This window comes from Borostomias antarcticus (genome assembly GCF_949987555.1).
Source record: "Borostomias antarcticus genome assembly, chromosome: 5".
Taxonomy (NCBI): Eukaryota; Metazoa; Chordata; class Actinopteri; order Stomiiformes; family Stomiidae; genus Borostomias; species Borostomias antarcticus.
In genome coordinates this window covers 27,497,416-27,516,712 of record NC_140238.1, presented here as the reverse complement: position 1 = coordinate 27,516,712, position 19,297 = coordinate 27,497,416, and the positions used below count along the sequence as shown (strand labels likewise).

General features: G+C 48.6%; 1 protein-coding gene across 2 annotated transcripts; it reads right to left on the bottom strand.

Annotated features, from left to right (window-relative positions):
• Positions 1-14,113: 14,113 nt before the first annotated feature.
• On the bottom strand, positions 14,114-18,391 carry slc25a17 (solute carrier family 25 member 17). 2 transcript variants are annotated; one of them, XM_084437925.1, is made up of 9 exons: positions 18,192-18,391; positions 18,011-18,071; positions 17,860-17,926; positions 17,581-17,732; positions 15,944-16,060; positions 15,359-15,513; positions 15,058-15,153; positions 14,855-14,940; positions 14,114-14,723 (listed from the first exon to the last, which is right to left on the bottom strand). In XM_084437925.1, exons 1-9 carry the CDS (start codon positions 18,264-18,266, stop codon positions 14,573-14,575), a joined length of 960 nt encoding a protein of 319 aa, XP_084294051.1. In that variant the 5' UTR covers positions 18,267-18,391; the 3' UTR covers positions 14,114-14,572. The 2 variants fall into 2 exon arrangements, with proteins under 2 accessions (XP_084294051.1, XP_084294050.1); XM_084437924.1 differs by having other exon boundaries at positions 14,855-15,153.
• Positions 18,392-19,297: the final 906 nt, after the last annotated feature.

Genomic DNA, 19,297 nt, shown 5'->3' with positions numbered 1-19,297 from the left:
GCGACGTCATTGTCTAACCTGACAGAACAGGTAGGAACTAACATTTAATCCGCACAACTTTCTCCCGGTTGGCTGAGCGATGAGGAAATGGTATAACATTTCAATCTTCAGCTAAAACTCATTAGAGACCTGCCTGGCGGGCAAGGCACGGGATAGGGATTTGAACAGTGACGTGTAGGCATACTCATACTCCCACACACCTGTCCGCTGCGCTCGTGGAGGGTGGAGTGTCACTGTGCTCCCGGGAGGACAGGCTGGAAAGGCGGGTGGAAAGTCGGTCGATAACGGGATGGCAAAGTAACTTAAAATGGCTGGACCTAACCGATTATCTATAACAATGTGTACGGTAGGCCAACTATCCGACACTCCACTCAATTACCTTCACAATAGACACAGATTATGGACGTGTTTATCCGGTTTATTCTTAAGAACGTTAACGTTAGGTGACAAACTCGCTTAGAAACTAGTTTTGGATATTAGTTTTGGGTACAAAAACGATCTCCTTTTTTCTCTGGAGCTATGGCGTTATCTCAGATCCAGTGCTTGGATGACAACCATGTGAACCCGCGGACGCACGAGTCCAAGCCGGAGTTCTTTTACAGCGAGGACCAGAGGCTCGCGCTGGAATCGCTCCTCCTGAACGGCCGCGAGGCATTCGTGAAGTTCCTCCGCGCACACGGGGTGCGCGACTTTCTATCAGACCCTGAGCTGGACCACTTTAGCGGGACAGCGGAGGTGTATGACCCGGGCTCAGAACTCTGTCAGGCGGACTCGGAGAGAGACGAGACCCCGCTCTCACTGCAATACTGGCCGGAGCTGTCGGACTGCTCGCTGCCCCAGCTGGACCTGGGCTGGCCAGACTGCGCTGCCTACCGCGGGGTGACGCGCGTCAACGTGTACGCGCAGCCGCCGCTGGACGGGCTCACTCACATCAAAGAAGTAGTCAGGAAGACAATAGCTCAGGCGCAAAAGGTATGACGTGGTTTTCAAAACAAACACAGGCCTTGTTGTGATAGCATAGGAGAAGGATATAGCCTACCCTACTTTGGTTAAAGTGACATGAGAATGGGAGGCCTAACTGGTCCTATATAGCCTAGATCAGTAACGTCCAATATATGCCATCACTGAGCCTGTAGGCTACATCAGATTTAGGCCTACTGTGATGTTGACTCTTATCTAGTGTTTGAAGACAGACAGCCCTATCTGCAGGATCAGAGTACAATGGGCTGGGTAGGCTGTGCAGACTCCCATGAGAGGCAAAGTGCAACCAGGTTACAGATCACAAATTAAAGACCTACAACAGCACAACTGTCCATTTATACTGTATAATGAATTCCATTTCACATTTACATAGTCATTTAGCACACTCACAATAAGTAGGCCAACGTTTGTCTAGAGTCAGTGAACCAACTGTACATCCCAGCCATCGTAATACATAAGAATGTAGCTATTAAATAGAATATCAGCGTCACCTTTAAATATCACCAACTTTCAAAAGCAGGTTGTGTCGGCTCAGGCTGATGAGGTTTTAACGATTAGGAGTTCTTTTCAGAGTGGTGTGGTGCAGTACCCTGAAGGAATGCACTTGTTTGTCCCACTTCTCTGAAGTCATGTCATGACAAGAGACATGCTCTCAGCACACAGCCTTCACACACAACCCTCCGGTATCATAAGTACATAAAGAGGAGCACTGTCGGATGAGGATGCTGTAGGTCTGACTAGTAGTTTAAGGGTTTACTTGTGTGTGTGTGTGTGTGTGTGTGTGTGTGTGTGTGTGTGTGCTCCCTGTGTAGGTGATAGCGGTGGTGATGGATGTTTTCACTGACGTGGACATCTTCAGAGACCTGCTGGACGCTGGCTTCAAGAGGAAGGTCTCTGTCTACATCCTGTTAGAATGCACCGAGTTGCCTCACTTCCTGTCCATGTGTGAGAGGGCTGGTATGCACGCCGGACACCTGAAGGTGAGGAACACACACGCACACACACACACACACACACACACACACACACACACACACACAAACAAGCACACAGGCAGCAGTGAGGGGTAAAAGGGCCAAGGCTGGGATGGTCAGGGCAGGTCTGCGATGATCTCATTATGAGTATGCAGAGCAACCAGAGGGCTCTATGGAATGACAGACACCAGCACGCAAGGCTCCCAGATAACGGGCCTGGGCACGAGCCATCACACACACACACACACACACACACACACACACACACACACACACACACACAATCATTATCGGAATAACACAGAACGATCGGGGGAATTATTATACAGCCCTGAATTTCACTGTAGGATTGAAGTCCAGCGCTTGGCTATTCCCCCCTCTCTCTCTCTCCCGCTCCCCGCTCTGACCAGTCACGTAAACACACATACATGTACACACACACACACACACGCACACACACACAAACACATAATCTCTCTCTCCATTTCTCCTGTGACAATCCCCTCTTCTTCTCTCCCTCACTCCTCCTCACCTACTACACGCTCAGACACATGGTCTATTGTCCACCCTGCTTGACCTGATTCTGATTTTCGTCTGTATTCTTCCGGTTTCGCGCGCATGATAATCAACTACCCCACTCACTCGCTGAGAATCCTCTGGACAATGACCTGCTCTATTCACACATGGCCTCTAACAGACATTAGACGGAATTGTTACAAGGAAGGTTGCTGGGTAGGGTAGATTCGGGTGCAACTGATTCGGACGTTGCATTCTCACATACAGGGTCTCACATCTCCGGGTGATGTAAAGATAAGCTTGTGTGAAAGGGGCTTATGACACCAAGCAGAGGTTGACTAGAGACAGAGAACTTTCAAAGTAGACCTATCTGCATGAATAACAAGCTAATGCTATCTACGAATAGCATGCAGTGGTTGATAGGCCAGTGAAGGGAGATTCTCAGAGTAGCACAGCCACAAGTTTTCCTTTAATAGCATATATGCACTCAAACTAGGGCTGTCACGATATCCAATTTTCACAATACAGTTATCATGCCGAAAAATATCACGAAAACAATATTAATGCAATATCTACAGCAATCATTAAAAAATAATATTTAACTAAAAAGAAGGTAATTTCCCTCATTTTATTTGTTTAATACCACAATGATCATAAAACCGGCATATCGTGACACCCCTAGCTCACACAGTTACATAGTCATAAGCTTCCACACAGCTGATACACACACACACACACACACACACCCATCAGTTAAGCTCTAAATGAAACGCCTGTGAACACACACATAGGCAAACAGTACAGTGCTTATCTAATGAGTTATGAGATGGAACATTTAGACATAGGGAAGGTTTGGGTGGGGGGGGATTAACAGATCAGGGAACAAGTACTTCTGTGTGAAGGTGGGCGAGATCAGTCTATACCGTGTGTTTTATGAGCCTGAGAATGGCCAAGTCTGACACTGACATAACCAGGAAGCTGCATGATTGTAACATTATTTCAGATGTAATTTGAGAGTTATGTGACTGTGGCTCTTTTCGTGGTTATCCGTTATTTGAGCGATCTGTTTTAATGGACACTTTCCCCTCTCCTATTGATTCTATAGGCCTTTTTTACGACAGGCATTTTACACTCAAACATTTACAATCACTTCTACATACATGACACATGACTACTTTCATTTATGACTGTCTCTGTGTGTGTTTGGGTGTGTAAAGGTGGCTTATTTGTCTTATGTACATAATATGGGAGCCACTGGCGTGTGTGTGTGTGTGTGTGTGTGTGTGTGTGTTCCTGTAGAACCTGCGTGTGTGCTGTACAGGGGGAGCAGTGTTCTACACACGCTCCTGTTCCAGGGTTCGGGGAAGGCTGGGACACAGGTTCATGTTCGTAGACGGAGACAAGGCAATATCTGGCTCATACAGGTCAGTGTATATGTGTGTGTGTGTGTGTGTGTGTGTGCTCTTTACCCTCCCCGTCTGTGTTTGTACAGTGATTGTGTGAGGGATAGAGGGAGAGAAAGTCGCGGATTAAAACAGGATGAGTATATGAATATAGAACATAGCTGAGGCATGTAACAGAGGCTTGTTAGCCTGACCTAGTGTGTATGTGTGTATGTGTGTGTGTGTGTGTGTGTGTGTGTACGCACATATCTTTGTGTGTTTGTGTGTGTCTCTTGTGTCTCTAGTTTCACCTGGATGGCGTCACGACTGGACAGACACGTCGTCACTATGGTAACGGGCCAGGCGGTGGACTCTTTCGACCGTCTGTTCCGTGACCTCTACCTGACCTCCAGCAGCGTCAACCTAGCCAAGGTCACCATGCAGACGGAACCTCAGCCCGAGCCCGAGCTCCTCCCCAAGCCGGCCGCCATGGCTCCTCTCTCCGCCGCGATCGCCAAGAAGCTCATCAACCCCAAATACGCCCTGGTTTCCCTTGGCAACGCTAGCTCGAGCCCATGCTCCTCATACCGGGACAGTGTCAAGAACTCCATCTCCCAGGATCCCCCTGGGGGTGGTACGGAGAGGAAGACGGTTAAGCAGCCTGAAGAAGCTCCGCCCCTCCACCCTGGATTAGCCAATCTGGAGAGGGCCTACTTGATCGCCTACCTGCCCACCTGGCCTGAGCCAGACCCAGCCAGTGATGTCATCGGCTTCATAAATGTGCGTGACGCCAGCCGCCCCACCCAGGTGCACCTGCAGAGGTCCGAGAGGTTTGAGACCAGCCAGGCCATCAGGTTTAGCAGTCCCTTCAGCAGGCCAGAGCATCACCCACTGCCCGACAAGGCCCAGCCTAGACTGGCCAACACACACACCTCAAAACCTGAACCCGACCTCAACCTCGACACACGCACTCCTAACACTGGACCAGACCTGGCCTCACACGCTCACACCAGCCTCAACACACACACCTCTAAATCTGAACCCGACCTCAACCTCGACACACGCACTCCTAACACTGGACCAGACCTCGCCTCACACGCTCACACCAGCCTCAACACGCACACACCTCACCTTAACGATTACAACGACCTCGGCATGCACGCCTCCCACCAGGCACGACACAGTACGAGCCACGAGCCGAACCGGCCTCCCCCTCCGCAAAACACACAACCCCCGCTCCGGCTCAGGCCGTCTCCTCTGTCGGACGCCCCGAACCCAGAGAGGCCCGGACGCGGCCCGGCCTCCGCCCCCCCTCCCGGCTCCCAGACTCCCCCCGTGCTGCTCACGAGAATGGCCCTGCTGCGCCCTTACACCATCGCTGACCCGCCCCCCTCTCCCCCCGTTACAAACATCGCAGACGCCCTGCCCTCCGCCGTCGCCGCCTCTGCTCCCCCCAGCTCCGCCCCCCCGCGGCCGCCGAACGCCGACCGCCATGCAACACGAGCTCAGTCTGGGACCGGCGGGCCGCAGCGGGGGAGGGATCCGGTCGCGCCCGGCGTTCCTGCGCGCGTGCCGCCAGATCCGGGGACGAGCGACGGGTCCAGGTGTGTGTCTCCCAGAACCTGGTCCACCACCTCAGAGGAGTACTACAAGTGCTACGACGCCGCGGGCTCGGGGTCCCGGCTGGACCAGGTGGCCAACGGGCTCCACCCGGGCCCTAAGAAGCAGCAGCAGCAGCTGGAAAACACTCCACACACTCCTGGTACACACTCTCCTGGTACACACTCTCCTAATACTGCTACAGCAACTGTCAAGGAGAAAGGCGCCACACAGAACACTGTGACAGTTGACCAGCCGGCAGGGAGGCTACCAGCCCCAGCCCCGGCCCCAGCCCCGGCCTCAGCCCAATGCCTTCCGACCGCCACACCGGAAGCGGAAAGACCGGCGTCAGAGCAGAGAGACAAGCCCCAGGTCAGCAGAGAGACAGACGGGAGGAAGGTAAGGAGGGACCCACACACACACCACTCTCACTCAGCTGGAATACAGAAACTATTAGGCCTAATTTATACTTTGTGAGACAACACCTGGGAGACAGGTTTTTGGGACGTAATTTGGAACATCTCACAGGCAAAACATTTTGGCGGCTCACACCGCGTCGTTATATGTCTCAGCTTTGATTGGTTGACTGGCCAGGGGATACACAACGACAAAATGATTTACGGACATTCGGAAATACATAAAATGCTGCTCAGGATCAATTTCTCTCATGGCATGTTGTCTCATGTTTGTTGGTGACTGTTGGCGTTGGTTGGGTGGATTTTTAATTGGTGAACATGTTGAATCCAACCTTCTAACAATAACTGCCAACTTTAGAACGATGGGTGTTGGGAGTTGGTTGGGTTGGGGCAGTGTGCACTATGCAGGCAGCTCTCATCAGGCATCGCCCCAATTGTTTGGGTGAAAACTTTTAAACAAACCAGTATGTGGTGTCTACAGTTGCCATATAGACTTGCGTGCACCTAAGTGCAGCTTCTCCCTTGCCACGGACACAGGACGCTTGTCAGTGAGTGAACTGTGATTGTATTAGCTGTGAGCCATTAGCCGTCTTATGAAGTATGAACTAGGCTTAAGGCATGTACTCAATCTCATAGACTTCATTGAGAGCCTCTTGGTCTGAAGCGCGTGAGGTACAATATGAGCATGTCTAACTGAATTTATACAACACTGTAATATTGAAGGAGAGAGTGTGTGAAAGCGACGTGTGGGCTCACAGTCATGGAGTATTTATGAATAGGTGAAAGATTGATAAAATGTCACAGTTTAATGACTCAATTCCCCTCTTGCTTTTGTGACTCGCATGCTAACTGCCCCCCTTCCTCTTTCTCCCCCCCCCCCTCTCTCTAGCCTGTGCGAGTGACCTCCAGACCTCCAGCGAGAGGGCAGCAGGACGGCAGGGTCGCCTCCCAGCCTCAGTCCCCTTCCCCTGCCAAACCCCCGCGATCTTCGCCTCTCCTGGGAGGGGGGGCGATGAGGGGGGGCAAGTGCACCAACCAGACCCCCAGCCCCCGAGAAACCCCAACAAGGCCAAGCTTCGCACTGCCGGGGAAGAAACAGGACCAGGAGCGGCCGACACGCCAGAGCTCCCCCTACAGGAGGGCTGCATCGGGGCAGGGTAGGGCTAGGATCAGCCAGAGCCCAGCCCCGCCCCAGCAAATCTCCCGGTCTCAGTCCGTCTCCCAGCTCAGTGGGGGGCAGGGCCCCGGAGCAGGCGCAGAGGCAGAGGACGTGGGGAGGGCAGGTCAGGCCAAGGCCCCGTTCGGCCTGTCCTTCGCCAGGCTGTACCAGCTGAAGAGCCTGAAAGACAGAGTGAGCAAAGCCTCTGCTCAGAAGAAGGCCCCTCCCACACAGAGCAACAAGGGCTCAGGCTAGGGAACTTGTCTGACCCAGGCCCCCACGCACGGCTCTGGGCTGTGAGGCAATTTGAGCACAGTGGCCAAGCTCGGTATTGCAAGTCACGTGACGCATTTGGGGTGAAAAATACTTTTTCCGGTGGACTTAGATGGAGAATTAAACGGCTGGGGAAAGAAACAAAACATTTTCTGGGTATCACTCAAAGTCAAAAATGACTCTTTGAATCATCAAGTTTAATCATTGGGTCCATTTTTATTTAGAAGCCACCAAGTGCTGGAGTTCACAGTTCGCTGGTCTATGGGAAAAAGGGATCGGCAGGGCCAAGAAAAACACTACTGTACCAGGTGCTGTGGTCTACAGGAAGTTAAAAAAAATCTCATGTTCAATTTGCTTCATGCGCTGGTTGAGCAAATTTCATTGGAACAAATGGGCGGCCATTCTTCAATGCCAGTTGTCTTGATACATCCATGGTCTGACCCCTCACCTCTCCACCAGGTCAACAGGATCTTCCTGACTGACCTCACCTCTTTCCTTATCACCCAGGCTTGGACATCTGGAGCAAGTTCACACACCCACTAAACAGCTGCGGTCTGTCTGGTTTTAGGGACACACACTCTCTTTCTCTGTCTAGGGGGAGAAGCGCACTTCTGAGCATTGTGGATCTGTCTGCTGCATTCCTGGACCGGTCTCTGTTGAAAAAAGAGATTTTATTTTTATCTCAGTGAGACCGGTCCCGTCTGGACCCAGCCTTGTACAGACACCTCGTATGGCCTCCATCCTGTCCCGCGTGTGTGTGGGAGACAAGAGAACTGGTTGCCATGGGGACAGGACTGCTCTTTAGCTGCTAATGGGATGTCAGTGTATTAAATGTTATTTTTATGATGTCGAACCCATGTTGTGTCTTGATGTGTCTTGTTTCGGTACATTGAGAAAAGGGAAGAGTAGAAGGAGACTACGGGCACGAATACGACGGAGCAACGTTGTAGCGTTGGGTCTACAACACTCAAAGCAATACTCAAAACAGAGGAAAGCACCTCAATTAAAAACATAACATGACAATTTTTGGGATGGTTTACATACAGTATTTACATGGATGATGATTAGGAAATCATCTGGGATATCATGAAATCATGTCTTAGGGATCTGTGTCACACCTCCTAAGCACAGCATTCTGTATGACGGTCAACTTTGCTCAGATTGGAGCAGTTTTGCTCCAGCAAATCTGCACCTTATTACTCTATATTATTATTACTCTATAATATTATTTATTTATTACTCTATATTATTACCTCCGCCCCAGTGACAGCGTGGGTCCACAAGCCGTTTCTTGGTTTGTTTGTTAGCAGGATTATGCAAAAACTACCAGACCAATTTTCATGAAACTCTGTGGAGGGATGTAGCATAGGCCAACTTAGAACCCATTACATTTTGGAGCGGATCTGAATCACAGGACGGGTCCACGAGCCACCCAAACACGACCAGGCCAACCATTCACCTCCATTCCTAGAATAACACAAAAACTATCAGACTGCTTTTCATGAAACTCGGTGAAGGGGTATAGCATGGGCCAATTTAGAACCCATTAAATTTTAATTCTAGTTGTTACTGCACAAGATTCTTTAGAGATTCAAAGAGGAATAGTGAGAGAGAGAGAGGGAAGGAGAGCGTGACCTCTGGAGAGAGAGGGAGTGAGAGTGTAACCTGTGAAATGACATGCATTAAACACAGAGGAGAGCAGGGGCAGTCAGGGGGATGGAAGGACACATACACACATGCCTCAGGGCAAGGTAAGTCACAGATGAAACACTGGCCCTCTGCAGTCTGGTCAGCTTTACAGTTACAGTGAGGTCAGCTCAGATACAGCTAGCTATGGAAATGTCACAGGCCCCGTGGCAGTCAGGACATGGTAGTAAAGTGTGCTACACAGATACACTGAACCTACAGAAAGAAGGTTGCTATGTATCAGTTTAATCGTACTTAAAGGTACCCAATGTAGTTTTTGACCACTAGTATGCACTCTAGAGCAAATTTGAGAAGGTGGTCCCCGAAAATCACGTACTACGTCATTGCGTCAATACGCAGAGCACATAATAGTGACGTTTCACACATCTTTGTTGTTTTCAAAACATTAGCTTAATATCATTTTGCGAAGAAATTACAAGGTAGGAAAGACATTCAAGTGATTCAACATGTTTATTAGACTACAAGGAACCATATAATCGAGGAATTTCGAAAATAAACAAAGAATGGATTGTTTTGATTCACGTTTCGTTGGGTACCTTTAATAAAGAGCAGATTTTAAAGGTGCAGTATGCGGTTTGGCTCAGAAGCACTTCTTGTTATATATTTTTTTGCAATTCTCATTAAATCCTGACACCAATCAATAAATAAAATGCTACGGCCGTAAACTGTCAACCTACCCCCCAAGTTTGGAGGAGTGGCTGTGGAGGGAGGCCTGAAGGGAGGGACGGGGATTTTGTCAGTGGCATTTTTCAGAATCGTTCACAAATCGTTCACGATTTCAGAATCGTTTTTTCCTAAGTCTTCACAGGAAATCACAAACCACACACTGCACCTTTCACTGTAAATGACTGTTGTTTTTACTGATTTGGGTCACCCACTGAGGAGGCAGACAGGCACACACACCAGACACCACACACTGGGTACGAGGTGACTAAGAGAGAGATAGAGGAGAGACGAAGAGGATGGACGAGAAGCGCGCGTTTCTCTACTTTAGCTACAGTACGCAGCAGTCTACACAGGAAACCATGCCATGCTGCTCCACCCATTATGTAAATCTCATGGTCGGTAAGACACACTCACACAAAGTTATCCTTTATGTAAATACCCAGGCTGGCAAGGGGTTTATCTCTGTGGATGGTTAGACAGCAAGACAGCAGCAGCTGTGTTATGTCACAGTGATACGCATACACACGCACACACATGCACGCACGCACGCACACACACACACACACACCACGTACACCCTGCCTCAGCTCATCTATATGGAGATGAGATGTCTGGTTAACCAACAGACACACAGACACACACACACAGCCACCAGGTTTCTGATATTCAAAAGAACTCGATCTATAAACTCAGACAATGAGTTTATAATGGTAAACTCCCAGCGTGGCCTGTAGGGTAGAACAGAGACCCAGCTGATGCAATGGCCTGCCCCACGTGCGTACAACCTTAATCATGCCAGACACATCCAGTGTTGATTTCCAAGCAACTTCATTCAAAACGAAACGTCAATCAAATAAAAAAACATGCATATGGAGCCAGAGTGTGCAACACTTTTTTTCCTTCAACCCTTGGTGTTTGTTACTTTTTTTACACACACACACACACACGCACGCACGCACACACACACACACACACACACACACAAAGCACTAAGCTGTGACAGCTTTCTTCTAATTCCCAGTGCCACAGGCGAGACCAGACTACCGACCAGATCATACCCACATGCTTCCCCTGACCCGGACTTGCAACAGACGGACAGTACCTTGAACCCGCACACATCTCCACGCTGTTCTTTAATCAAACCGCGGTTGACTGTCTGACAGCTTGTTTCTAACACCTGCTCTGGTCATGAGGACAGAAGGCTTGTGTTTGAAGCCGGCACGGACAGCTCGGTGACACCGCTGTGACCTCTGCACTCCGCCAGCCTTCCTAAGAGGAAACAGCTTTCACTTGCAGAGAAAGAGCCCTGCACAACAATGCTATCGCAACAGCTACAATGACACGTCACACCTCTCAAAGGTTACTTCACATCCACTACGAGGGGTGTAATTGAAAAGGCTTATAGAAGGTCACCAATATGCTTGTGGCTGAGTTCTCATGAGTCAGCTTTAGAATGCGTGCCGATTACTCATAACTTCTACATGACACTGTCACGCACCACTAGGGAGATAGCAGTTAGCCAAATAGCCAACCAGGCGGTTTGACGTCTCTTGAGCCACAAGGGTATTGTCTTTGTCTTATGGTAGACATTTGGGCTTGTGAACAGGAGGCGGGGGTTCAATCACCACCGATGAAACGGAGTACCCCCACAGTAGGCCTATGTGCAGCATCAGCACTGCCAGTCCATCATCACATAAAAGGGCCGCCCAGGCTGAAAGAACCATGGGATCTGCTGGAACAGATCTGTTTGGGAGGGGAACCTGCTGCGCCCAAGAACTCCACACCCAACCTTGGCATGCAGCTGATTGTTTGAGAGGTGTTTAATTAATGCTGTCAGAAAAGGTCAGGAAAGGGGGAGGATACCGGGAGTTGGAAATCGATGGAGAGAGAGAGAGAGAGAGAGAGAGAGAGAGAGAGATAGATAGAGAGAGAGAGAGAGTGTGTGTGTGTGTGTGTGTGTGTGGGGGGGAGGGGGGGGGGTGTTACATTTGTCAACTGACAACGTTGACAATCTGTACAGCGCACTGCAAAACATCACATTACAGAGGCAATGCGCCGCTATTGACCAAGGACAGGAACAATGTGAGAAGCATGTGGTTGAGGTTGTCATGGTCAGTAATGAACACGGCAAGAACCTGCTCAGACAAAGACAGGACACACAACAATGACCTCTGACTTCCTGTGGAATAAAAAAAAACACGTTTTAACAACCTCGAGTGGCAGAGCAAAGGAACACATAGCACAGCCCAGACACAAGCACACCTAGGTGTAAAAGCACCATGGGTGTGGTGCCACCTACTGGCTATTCACTGTTATGGAGGACATAAACCATGCATGTTTTTGTGTGTTGGCTGTAAGCCGACCCTTCCTCCCTCTTTCCCCGTTGGCGTTGTTGACCTGCAGTTCTATGTTGCTACCACAAGAGGCAGAGGTCCCAGAACATCAAAAGAAAAAGACTCCACAGATTTCAAAGGTCAGCGGTGGCTGAGTGGACAGTGCGCTGCCTATCACTGCGAAGGTTGTGATTTCAATCCTTGGTGTGGACATACCAATGTACTATGACATGTTTTGTCACTGGATGTTATAGAAGTTATGTAACGAGCATGGGTCATATTTGTTCATTATAGACCCTTTTACAGCCTAGTCAGCACAAGTAAGCACGCGCATTCTTGAAACAGTAGCAGAGGAAGACAGACGAAATTTCACTTACCTAAGCAAACGTGTCTATTTTAACAAATGCTGGGTTGAAGCTTCAAAGCACCGCCACCACCACAGAAGAAGACTACCTCGGAAAAATAATTTCACTCGGACAGAACGCGTCTAAATAAGTTATTTATTGGTAGCGCCGAGGCTTCAAAACCCAGCATTTGTTAAAATAGACCCGTTGCAGCAAAATAGCTAACATTACAGGAATCATCAGTGTAACTGCTTTAGCCACTGACCGCTACCATTAATGTTATGGAAGCTAGTTGTTGTGAGCCCATGAGCTTACTGGCTATCCCGCTCTCATTGTGCTGGATTAGCATTGGAAGCATTGGAACTGATGTGTCCAGGTGAGAAGACCCATCTTTATTTATCAGACATTACCGTCCGACCAGTCCCGCACAGAAACAAGCCAGCCAACACACATAAGCCAGGCTTGACCTGGCCTGGTTTCCCTCTGCTTTCAGTTCATACGGTAACATTACAGATTCATATACACAGCACAGAAAGTGAGATATACAGTACTATAGATTTACAAAACAAGACCAAAATACAATGAAATTAATGAACATATTATTTATTGAATAATAAATACAGTAAGAGAATGAAGGCAAAGTGAGATGATTGTACTAGATCATTATTGGCTTCTATTAAATTATTCTACTGGTGAGTATATCTATAATTGTGAGTATTCCCTAATACATGTTACAACCTTGTTATTATGTGTCATGTATTCACACAGTAAAGACCAATTGAGAAAATGGTGACACAACTGCACTACATTTATATGAAATAAGTGTGCATAACATGTGGGCCATAATCTCCCTACACCACATGTTCCCTTTTATTGTTTTTTTAAGCATAATATGCCCCCTGGTCCCAAGCACCTCTCAGCAGTCGGTACCATGAACAGCTCATTGGTGCGGTCAGGTAGGACTGTCTAATCACATGTTCAGTTCAGAATCGCCATGACGGCCCCATTTATATTCGCTTGTTAAAACGTCCACGTCACGTGTGAGAAGCAGCTGGTCCGATAGGCCAAGTGGTAACCCCACAGCCCCCTGACAATGTAGGCTACTGTAGGCCTTACCCTACCGATACAGTGAAGTCTAATAAATCCCCATGCGTCACTCAAACTACTGCTTGTCCGAGGTTCTCTATGCCTATGGGGGTTGAGGATCGCTTGTACAGTAGGCTAGCAGGTGTCACTGCGTCGCTCGTCAGTGACTGCGATGCGGCTCTTTAGGTATCACTTCAATAAAATGAAAATACCTACCTCTAAACCCATGTAGGTGAGTGAACGTATGCATACTTCAGGGAAAAAGCTAGAGCATGGGTTCCCAAACTCCATCAATGTGGGCCTCCCCTCTGAAAACAGTGACACACACGCGGCCCCCCCCCCCCCAAATTTGTCCATTATGCAAGGCAGCGTTAGCTAGCCCCATGGATGTATTAGGCTAGCCCATAACGTTACACAGCTAAGCTAGCTCGGTGGCACCTGTTGCTAGTTAACGTTATGACATTTTCGCACAATACATTCATGCCTGCGGGGGGAGGCTCTCTGCACTATCCACAAATTTAGTATACATCTCTTCCATTATTTATTTCAATCCCATTTATTTCAATTAACCATCCCTCCACGCCTTCCCTGAATTTCTTTGGGGCCCCCCAGAGGAGGCCCGCCTCACAGTTTGGGAATGCCTGGCCTAGAGAATTGTAACACAATATCTGGGGTTTTACAATGAGAGACAGTAGGCTAGTGTTGGAAGAACGTTTCTGGAGAGCAACATTCTTTATTCCCCTTCAGCAACCTTTCTGGGTATCTGTCAGTTATTTAAACACCCAACTGAATGCTTTAATGAGATGACATTTTGTGTATCCCCTCAAAACAATTTCCTCTTATATGTCAGCGACACAGTCAAGAACACGGCTACTTCATCTGTCATTGAGGCATTCCCAATGATTGACAAAGAGATGAGCAGATTTTTTGTTTATAGTAACAGTATTTGCAATGGTGAAAGTGAAAAAGTACCTTAAAGATATCCTGTGTCCACAGAAATGACATACAGGAAAATAAATACAGGAAATATAAAAAAAATACATCACTGTGTAGACACATCTGGCTTAATATAAAAATTCAGGCACTCAACACGACAGCCCTGTGCGGGTCGTCTTAAGACCGTTGGCTGTCCCCAGCTAGCGTCTGGACACAGGCCTCTTCAGCCCCATGACTTTGAAGGTGCTGCTGGCGATCTTCTCGTACAGCAAGAACATGAGGGCTGCTGTGAGGACCGTCTGGAGGAGCTTGGCCTCCAGGCCTTTGAACAGCCCCAGCACCCCATACTTCCTATAGCGGTGCAGAGGGGTCAACAAGCATGCAAAAAACACTCACTTGATTTGAATGACCAGTCTAAAAACGAAATGAAAAATGGTACGCATAGTGTGTGTGTGTGTGTGTGTGTGTGTGCGTGTACCCACCTCACTCTGTTTATCAGCAGACATTTCACACTCCTCAAGCTACTCAGTAGTTGTGACCGGTCTGTGGGCTGTTGGAGCTGACCAAACTGACCAAACCAGACACAAAAGTGAAAAGGAAGTGTGGTTATTTCTGAGTTACTTGGAACATAATCAATACACACAACACAAACACACACACACACACAAAGCGGGCGCACACCTACCCTCAGAATAGACTGTACAGTCTGCAGTGGGTAGGTGACAGTGGTGGCCACTGCCTTAGCAACAGCCCCAATCAGGAACACCTCGGCGGACGACAGCTAGAGAGACCAAGACGGGGGACACGTCACATGTTGGTGCAGAGGCTCCACACCTCCATCCGAAATACACCTTCCCTGTAGAGCGGAACCGCCTGTCCGATACTAAGCCAACCGATGTGGTACATCATGTGGATGAGCTTATCTGCTCTCCACGTATCTGCGGTCTGCTGATCCGGACAATTAGGCCACACCGCCCCCCCCTCACCTCTGTCCTGCCCCCCGCCCCCCTCCTCAGCTGTCTCTTCAGGCCCTCGTAGATCATGAACTGGATGGCCGGGTTGAGCACCAGCAGGAGAGAGGGGAGGGTCCCGTTCCACAGCGCCCCCGCCCCTTCCTGGTCCACAATCTGGACAAAAGCATCTGTCAGGAGACGAGAGAGAGAGAGAGAGAGAGAGATTTTTGATTTTTAACAAACGTTTAATTAACAATATTCTACAAATCACATGCTCATGGATGTCACAATCCACATACAATCACACCAACAAAATATAAATCCCATATCCTTAAAAAAAAACAAAAAAACCTATGCAAAGATAGTATTAAAAACCAGCTCCTCCTCAATAACCGAACAGACCACTTCATTAAAACACCACGGCAATATGAACGAGAGAGAGAGAGAGAGAGAGATGCTTGACCACGAGCATCTGATACAGGGGCTATATGAACCATCACTTTATGAGAGCAGCAAAAACATGCGCGTGTTTAAAAGGGGGCAGAGAGAGACCAAAAGAGATCTGGTGACGGTAAAAACAGACGTGAAACAGTCACATGGGTTGTTCAAAGCCTTTACCCATGATGCCAGAGTAGTTAGTGGGACGGATGTCTGCGTTACGGAACTGCGCCCCCTGCAGTTTCAGCCTGGTGTTGACCACCCACAGAGGAGTGGTCACGAGCACGTTCACCACTCCTGCAGAGAGAGGGAGGGAGAGAGAGAGAGAGAGAGAGAGGGAGGGAGGGAGGGAGAGAGGGGGGGGTGACAAACAATGTGATAAATGTGAGATCTCTTGCCAACAAAACTATCCGTGTCTTGTTGGCAAGAGATCTCACATATCCCATTACAATTCTTGGCAAATATGTTTTCAAATATATTCGTTTTTCGGAAACGTGGCTAAATAAGAGATAGCGGACAGTGCAGTGAACCTGGAAGGCTTCACTCTGGTGCGGCCAGACAGGGGATGAGACAGCGGGAGGAAAACAGGAGGAGGGCTAGCCGTCTTTGTCAATAAGAAATGGTGTAAGCCGGAGCACACAACTGTGATGGACAGCATCTGTACTCCTGACATTGAACTTCTGGCGACTGGGGTAAGGCCATACTACCTCCCTCCCTCGCGAATTCTCCACTGTCAACCTCGTCTACGTTCCCCCTCGGCCACTGCTGCGCGCGCCTGTGACGTCATCCGCTCCACAGTCGCGAGCCAACAAACAATGCAGCCCTGCGCTCTCATGGTTATGGATGGTCAACCACGTCTCCCTCTCCAAAACACTGACTGACTTCACCTAGTATGTGACATGCAGCACCAGAGAGAATAGACCACATCTGACCACAACCTGATACATCTAGTCCCCAGGTACAAGCTAGGGCTGCACAATTAATCGTGAATTAATCGAAATTGCGATTATGACCTCCGCAATGAACTAATCGCAAAAGGCCGCAATTAATGTGATTAATAATTTTGCATTGAATTGAGTGTGCTAGGACTAGGAATCACAGGCGCTTATGCTGTCTGACCAATCACATGCGTTCCCACTGAGTGCGCAGTGCACAACAATTTCACTGAGTAGACAGATAGCAGTAGGTCAAGACAAGTGTCACAAGAGTACCCGCAGCTGTGAGTAGTGAAAAAATGAGCAAAAACAAGGTCAGTGAGTTAGTAGCAAGAAAGGGATCAACGTCCGTGATTTGGGAGCATTTTGGTTATTATATATTAATATTATATATTAAATATTAATCATAATTATTAATCGCAATTACCATTTTGAAGCAAATAATCGCAATTATCTTTTGTCATAATCGTGTAGCCCTAGTACAAGCGGCAGCCGGCTATCACCAGGACTGTGGAGGTGAGGACGAGAGAGGCTGTGGAGAACCTACAGGACCGTCTCCAGAACACCGACTGAGACCTGTTCACAGACGACTACAAGGAGTACGTGGACGGTCTCTGCTACCGCACGACATGCTACATCAGGTTGTGCAGGGAATGCATAATACCCAGCAAAAAGGTAGGCTGCTTTTCCAACAGCAAACCATGGATTAACAAGGACATTAAAGCCCTACTCTAAGGACAGAGGAGGCCAGGTCAGTCCAGAAGGAGCTGAAGAGGGGATGAGGAAGGCCAAAAAAAGATACAGAGAGAGGGTGGAGGGTAGACTTGGAGGAGGGTGAGGCTAGAAGGCAGCCCAAGGCCTCCGCCCCTGGCGGATGTCTACCTGCAGCAATGCCTATGAGCAGGTCCCTGCCTGGTGTCGACTTCTGGCCCAACAGCCAGCTGGCCTTCAGGCTGTGGAAGCAGTAGAAGTAGACGAAGTTGGAGCAGCACAGGCTGCAGATCACGGGGAACCAGCCTCGGTAGGGAGCGAGCCTGCAGAGGCACAGATGATGAGAGGGAGAGACCTTTTGGTGATTCATGGTGTACGAGATCGGGAATACAACATCCGACTATGAGAGTCACTGCTGACTTCGTGTGTGGTTTATTAGTCTATACTCACAGTCCCTCCTCCTTGACTATCTCTGCCAGAATGGCTGGAGTGGACTTCGCCTTCCTCTTCTCGTCCACTGCAAACGGAAACAGAGAGACTGGGAATATGAACTCTAGCTTTAATTTGACTTGCTCAATTCTGGATCACGGCACTGAGGTACCTTGCAGTCGTAGTCTTGCAGTGTCAAGAGGGAAGAACACGGTCATTGCTGTCACACTCCCCTGAAAAACACTGTCATTCACTGAAACGCTCTTCAAAGATAGATCTCCTAACGTTATAACGTATTACCACCGACAACACGTTCTCTCGTAGCGCTTGAATGAATAGCAAAGTTTACTTACCATTGCTCCTGCTACTGCGTGCACTAAGCTTTCGTAAGAGAAAACCTTTGCAAATCGAAAGTCTTCAGAACTCATTCTTGTTTCAGTGTGGACCCTTTTAAGTGTAGGCTATTCCGTTATTCATTCACAGTATGCGTAATATAGGCTAATTGTGTACGTTAGTTAGCCGAGTGAAGAGAAAGCATCTGAGATTCCGAGGTTCTCCGTGTATTCACCGAACGCCGGTTGGTTGGATCGCTACCACAATCTCCTCCTCTACGGATTACATCCTGGGTCGTTCATAGCCAATAGGAGAGCGTTTCCATTTGATTGGCTACTTCTATTGTCAATCAATAAGTATCACTGCAAAAAACTAAAACAAAACAAAAAAACTCGTTTTTTTCTGGGAGATAAATATAAACATGTCGTATTATTTAGACATTCCATTTATTAATTTAGTGATTTTTGTTAATTTGTATTAATTTAGTGTGTTTAAATCTGTTTAGTCATGCACATCATTAATCTACTACATTCTAAATTTTCACACTTACAAGAGTAGTGTACAAAATCAACGATTTTGGTTCAGTTGCATGAATTAACAAATGCATGATGGTCCTAGATACATTTTTTCAATAAGTCAATAAACACTCATGTTCTTTTCTATCTGAATGTCTCCAGCAGTTTCTCGTCAGGTCCAGAGGGCGTGTTGATGCTGATTGCTCCATACAGCGTGTCCACCATCTCAGCTAGACCTTTACACCCAGCCTCACCCCCTCTCCAGCACAGATAGGCCACAGCTGCCCCCAGGGGAACACTCACCAGGTCGTAGAGGTGAAGCTGAGGAGGAGACCCCAGGTACAGGGCAACCGCAGAAACAATGACCATAACTACTACTAACCCCCCGAGAATATACCTGGGGCGGAGCTGCCCTAACCGATCCCTCAATGGACTACCAGGCCCCCCTAGCCCAGCATACCACCCCAAACCCAGCCCTCCAAGGGCCACCAAAATCCTGGAGTCCCTCACAGTCCCAAGGACAGACCCCACCAGGGCCCCTGTGGCCATGCACCCCGGAGCCAAGCTGAGCACCATCCTGGCAGTACCTACAACCAAAGACGCAGCCACTA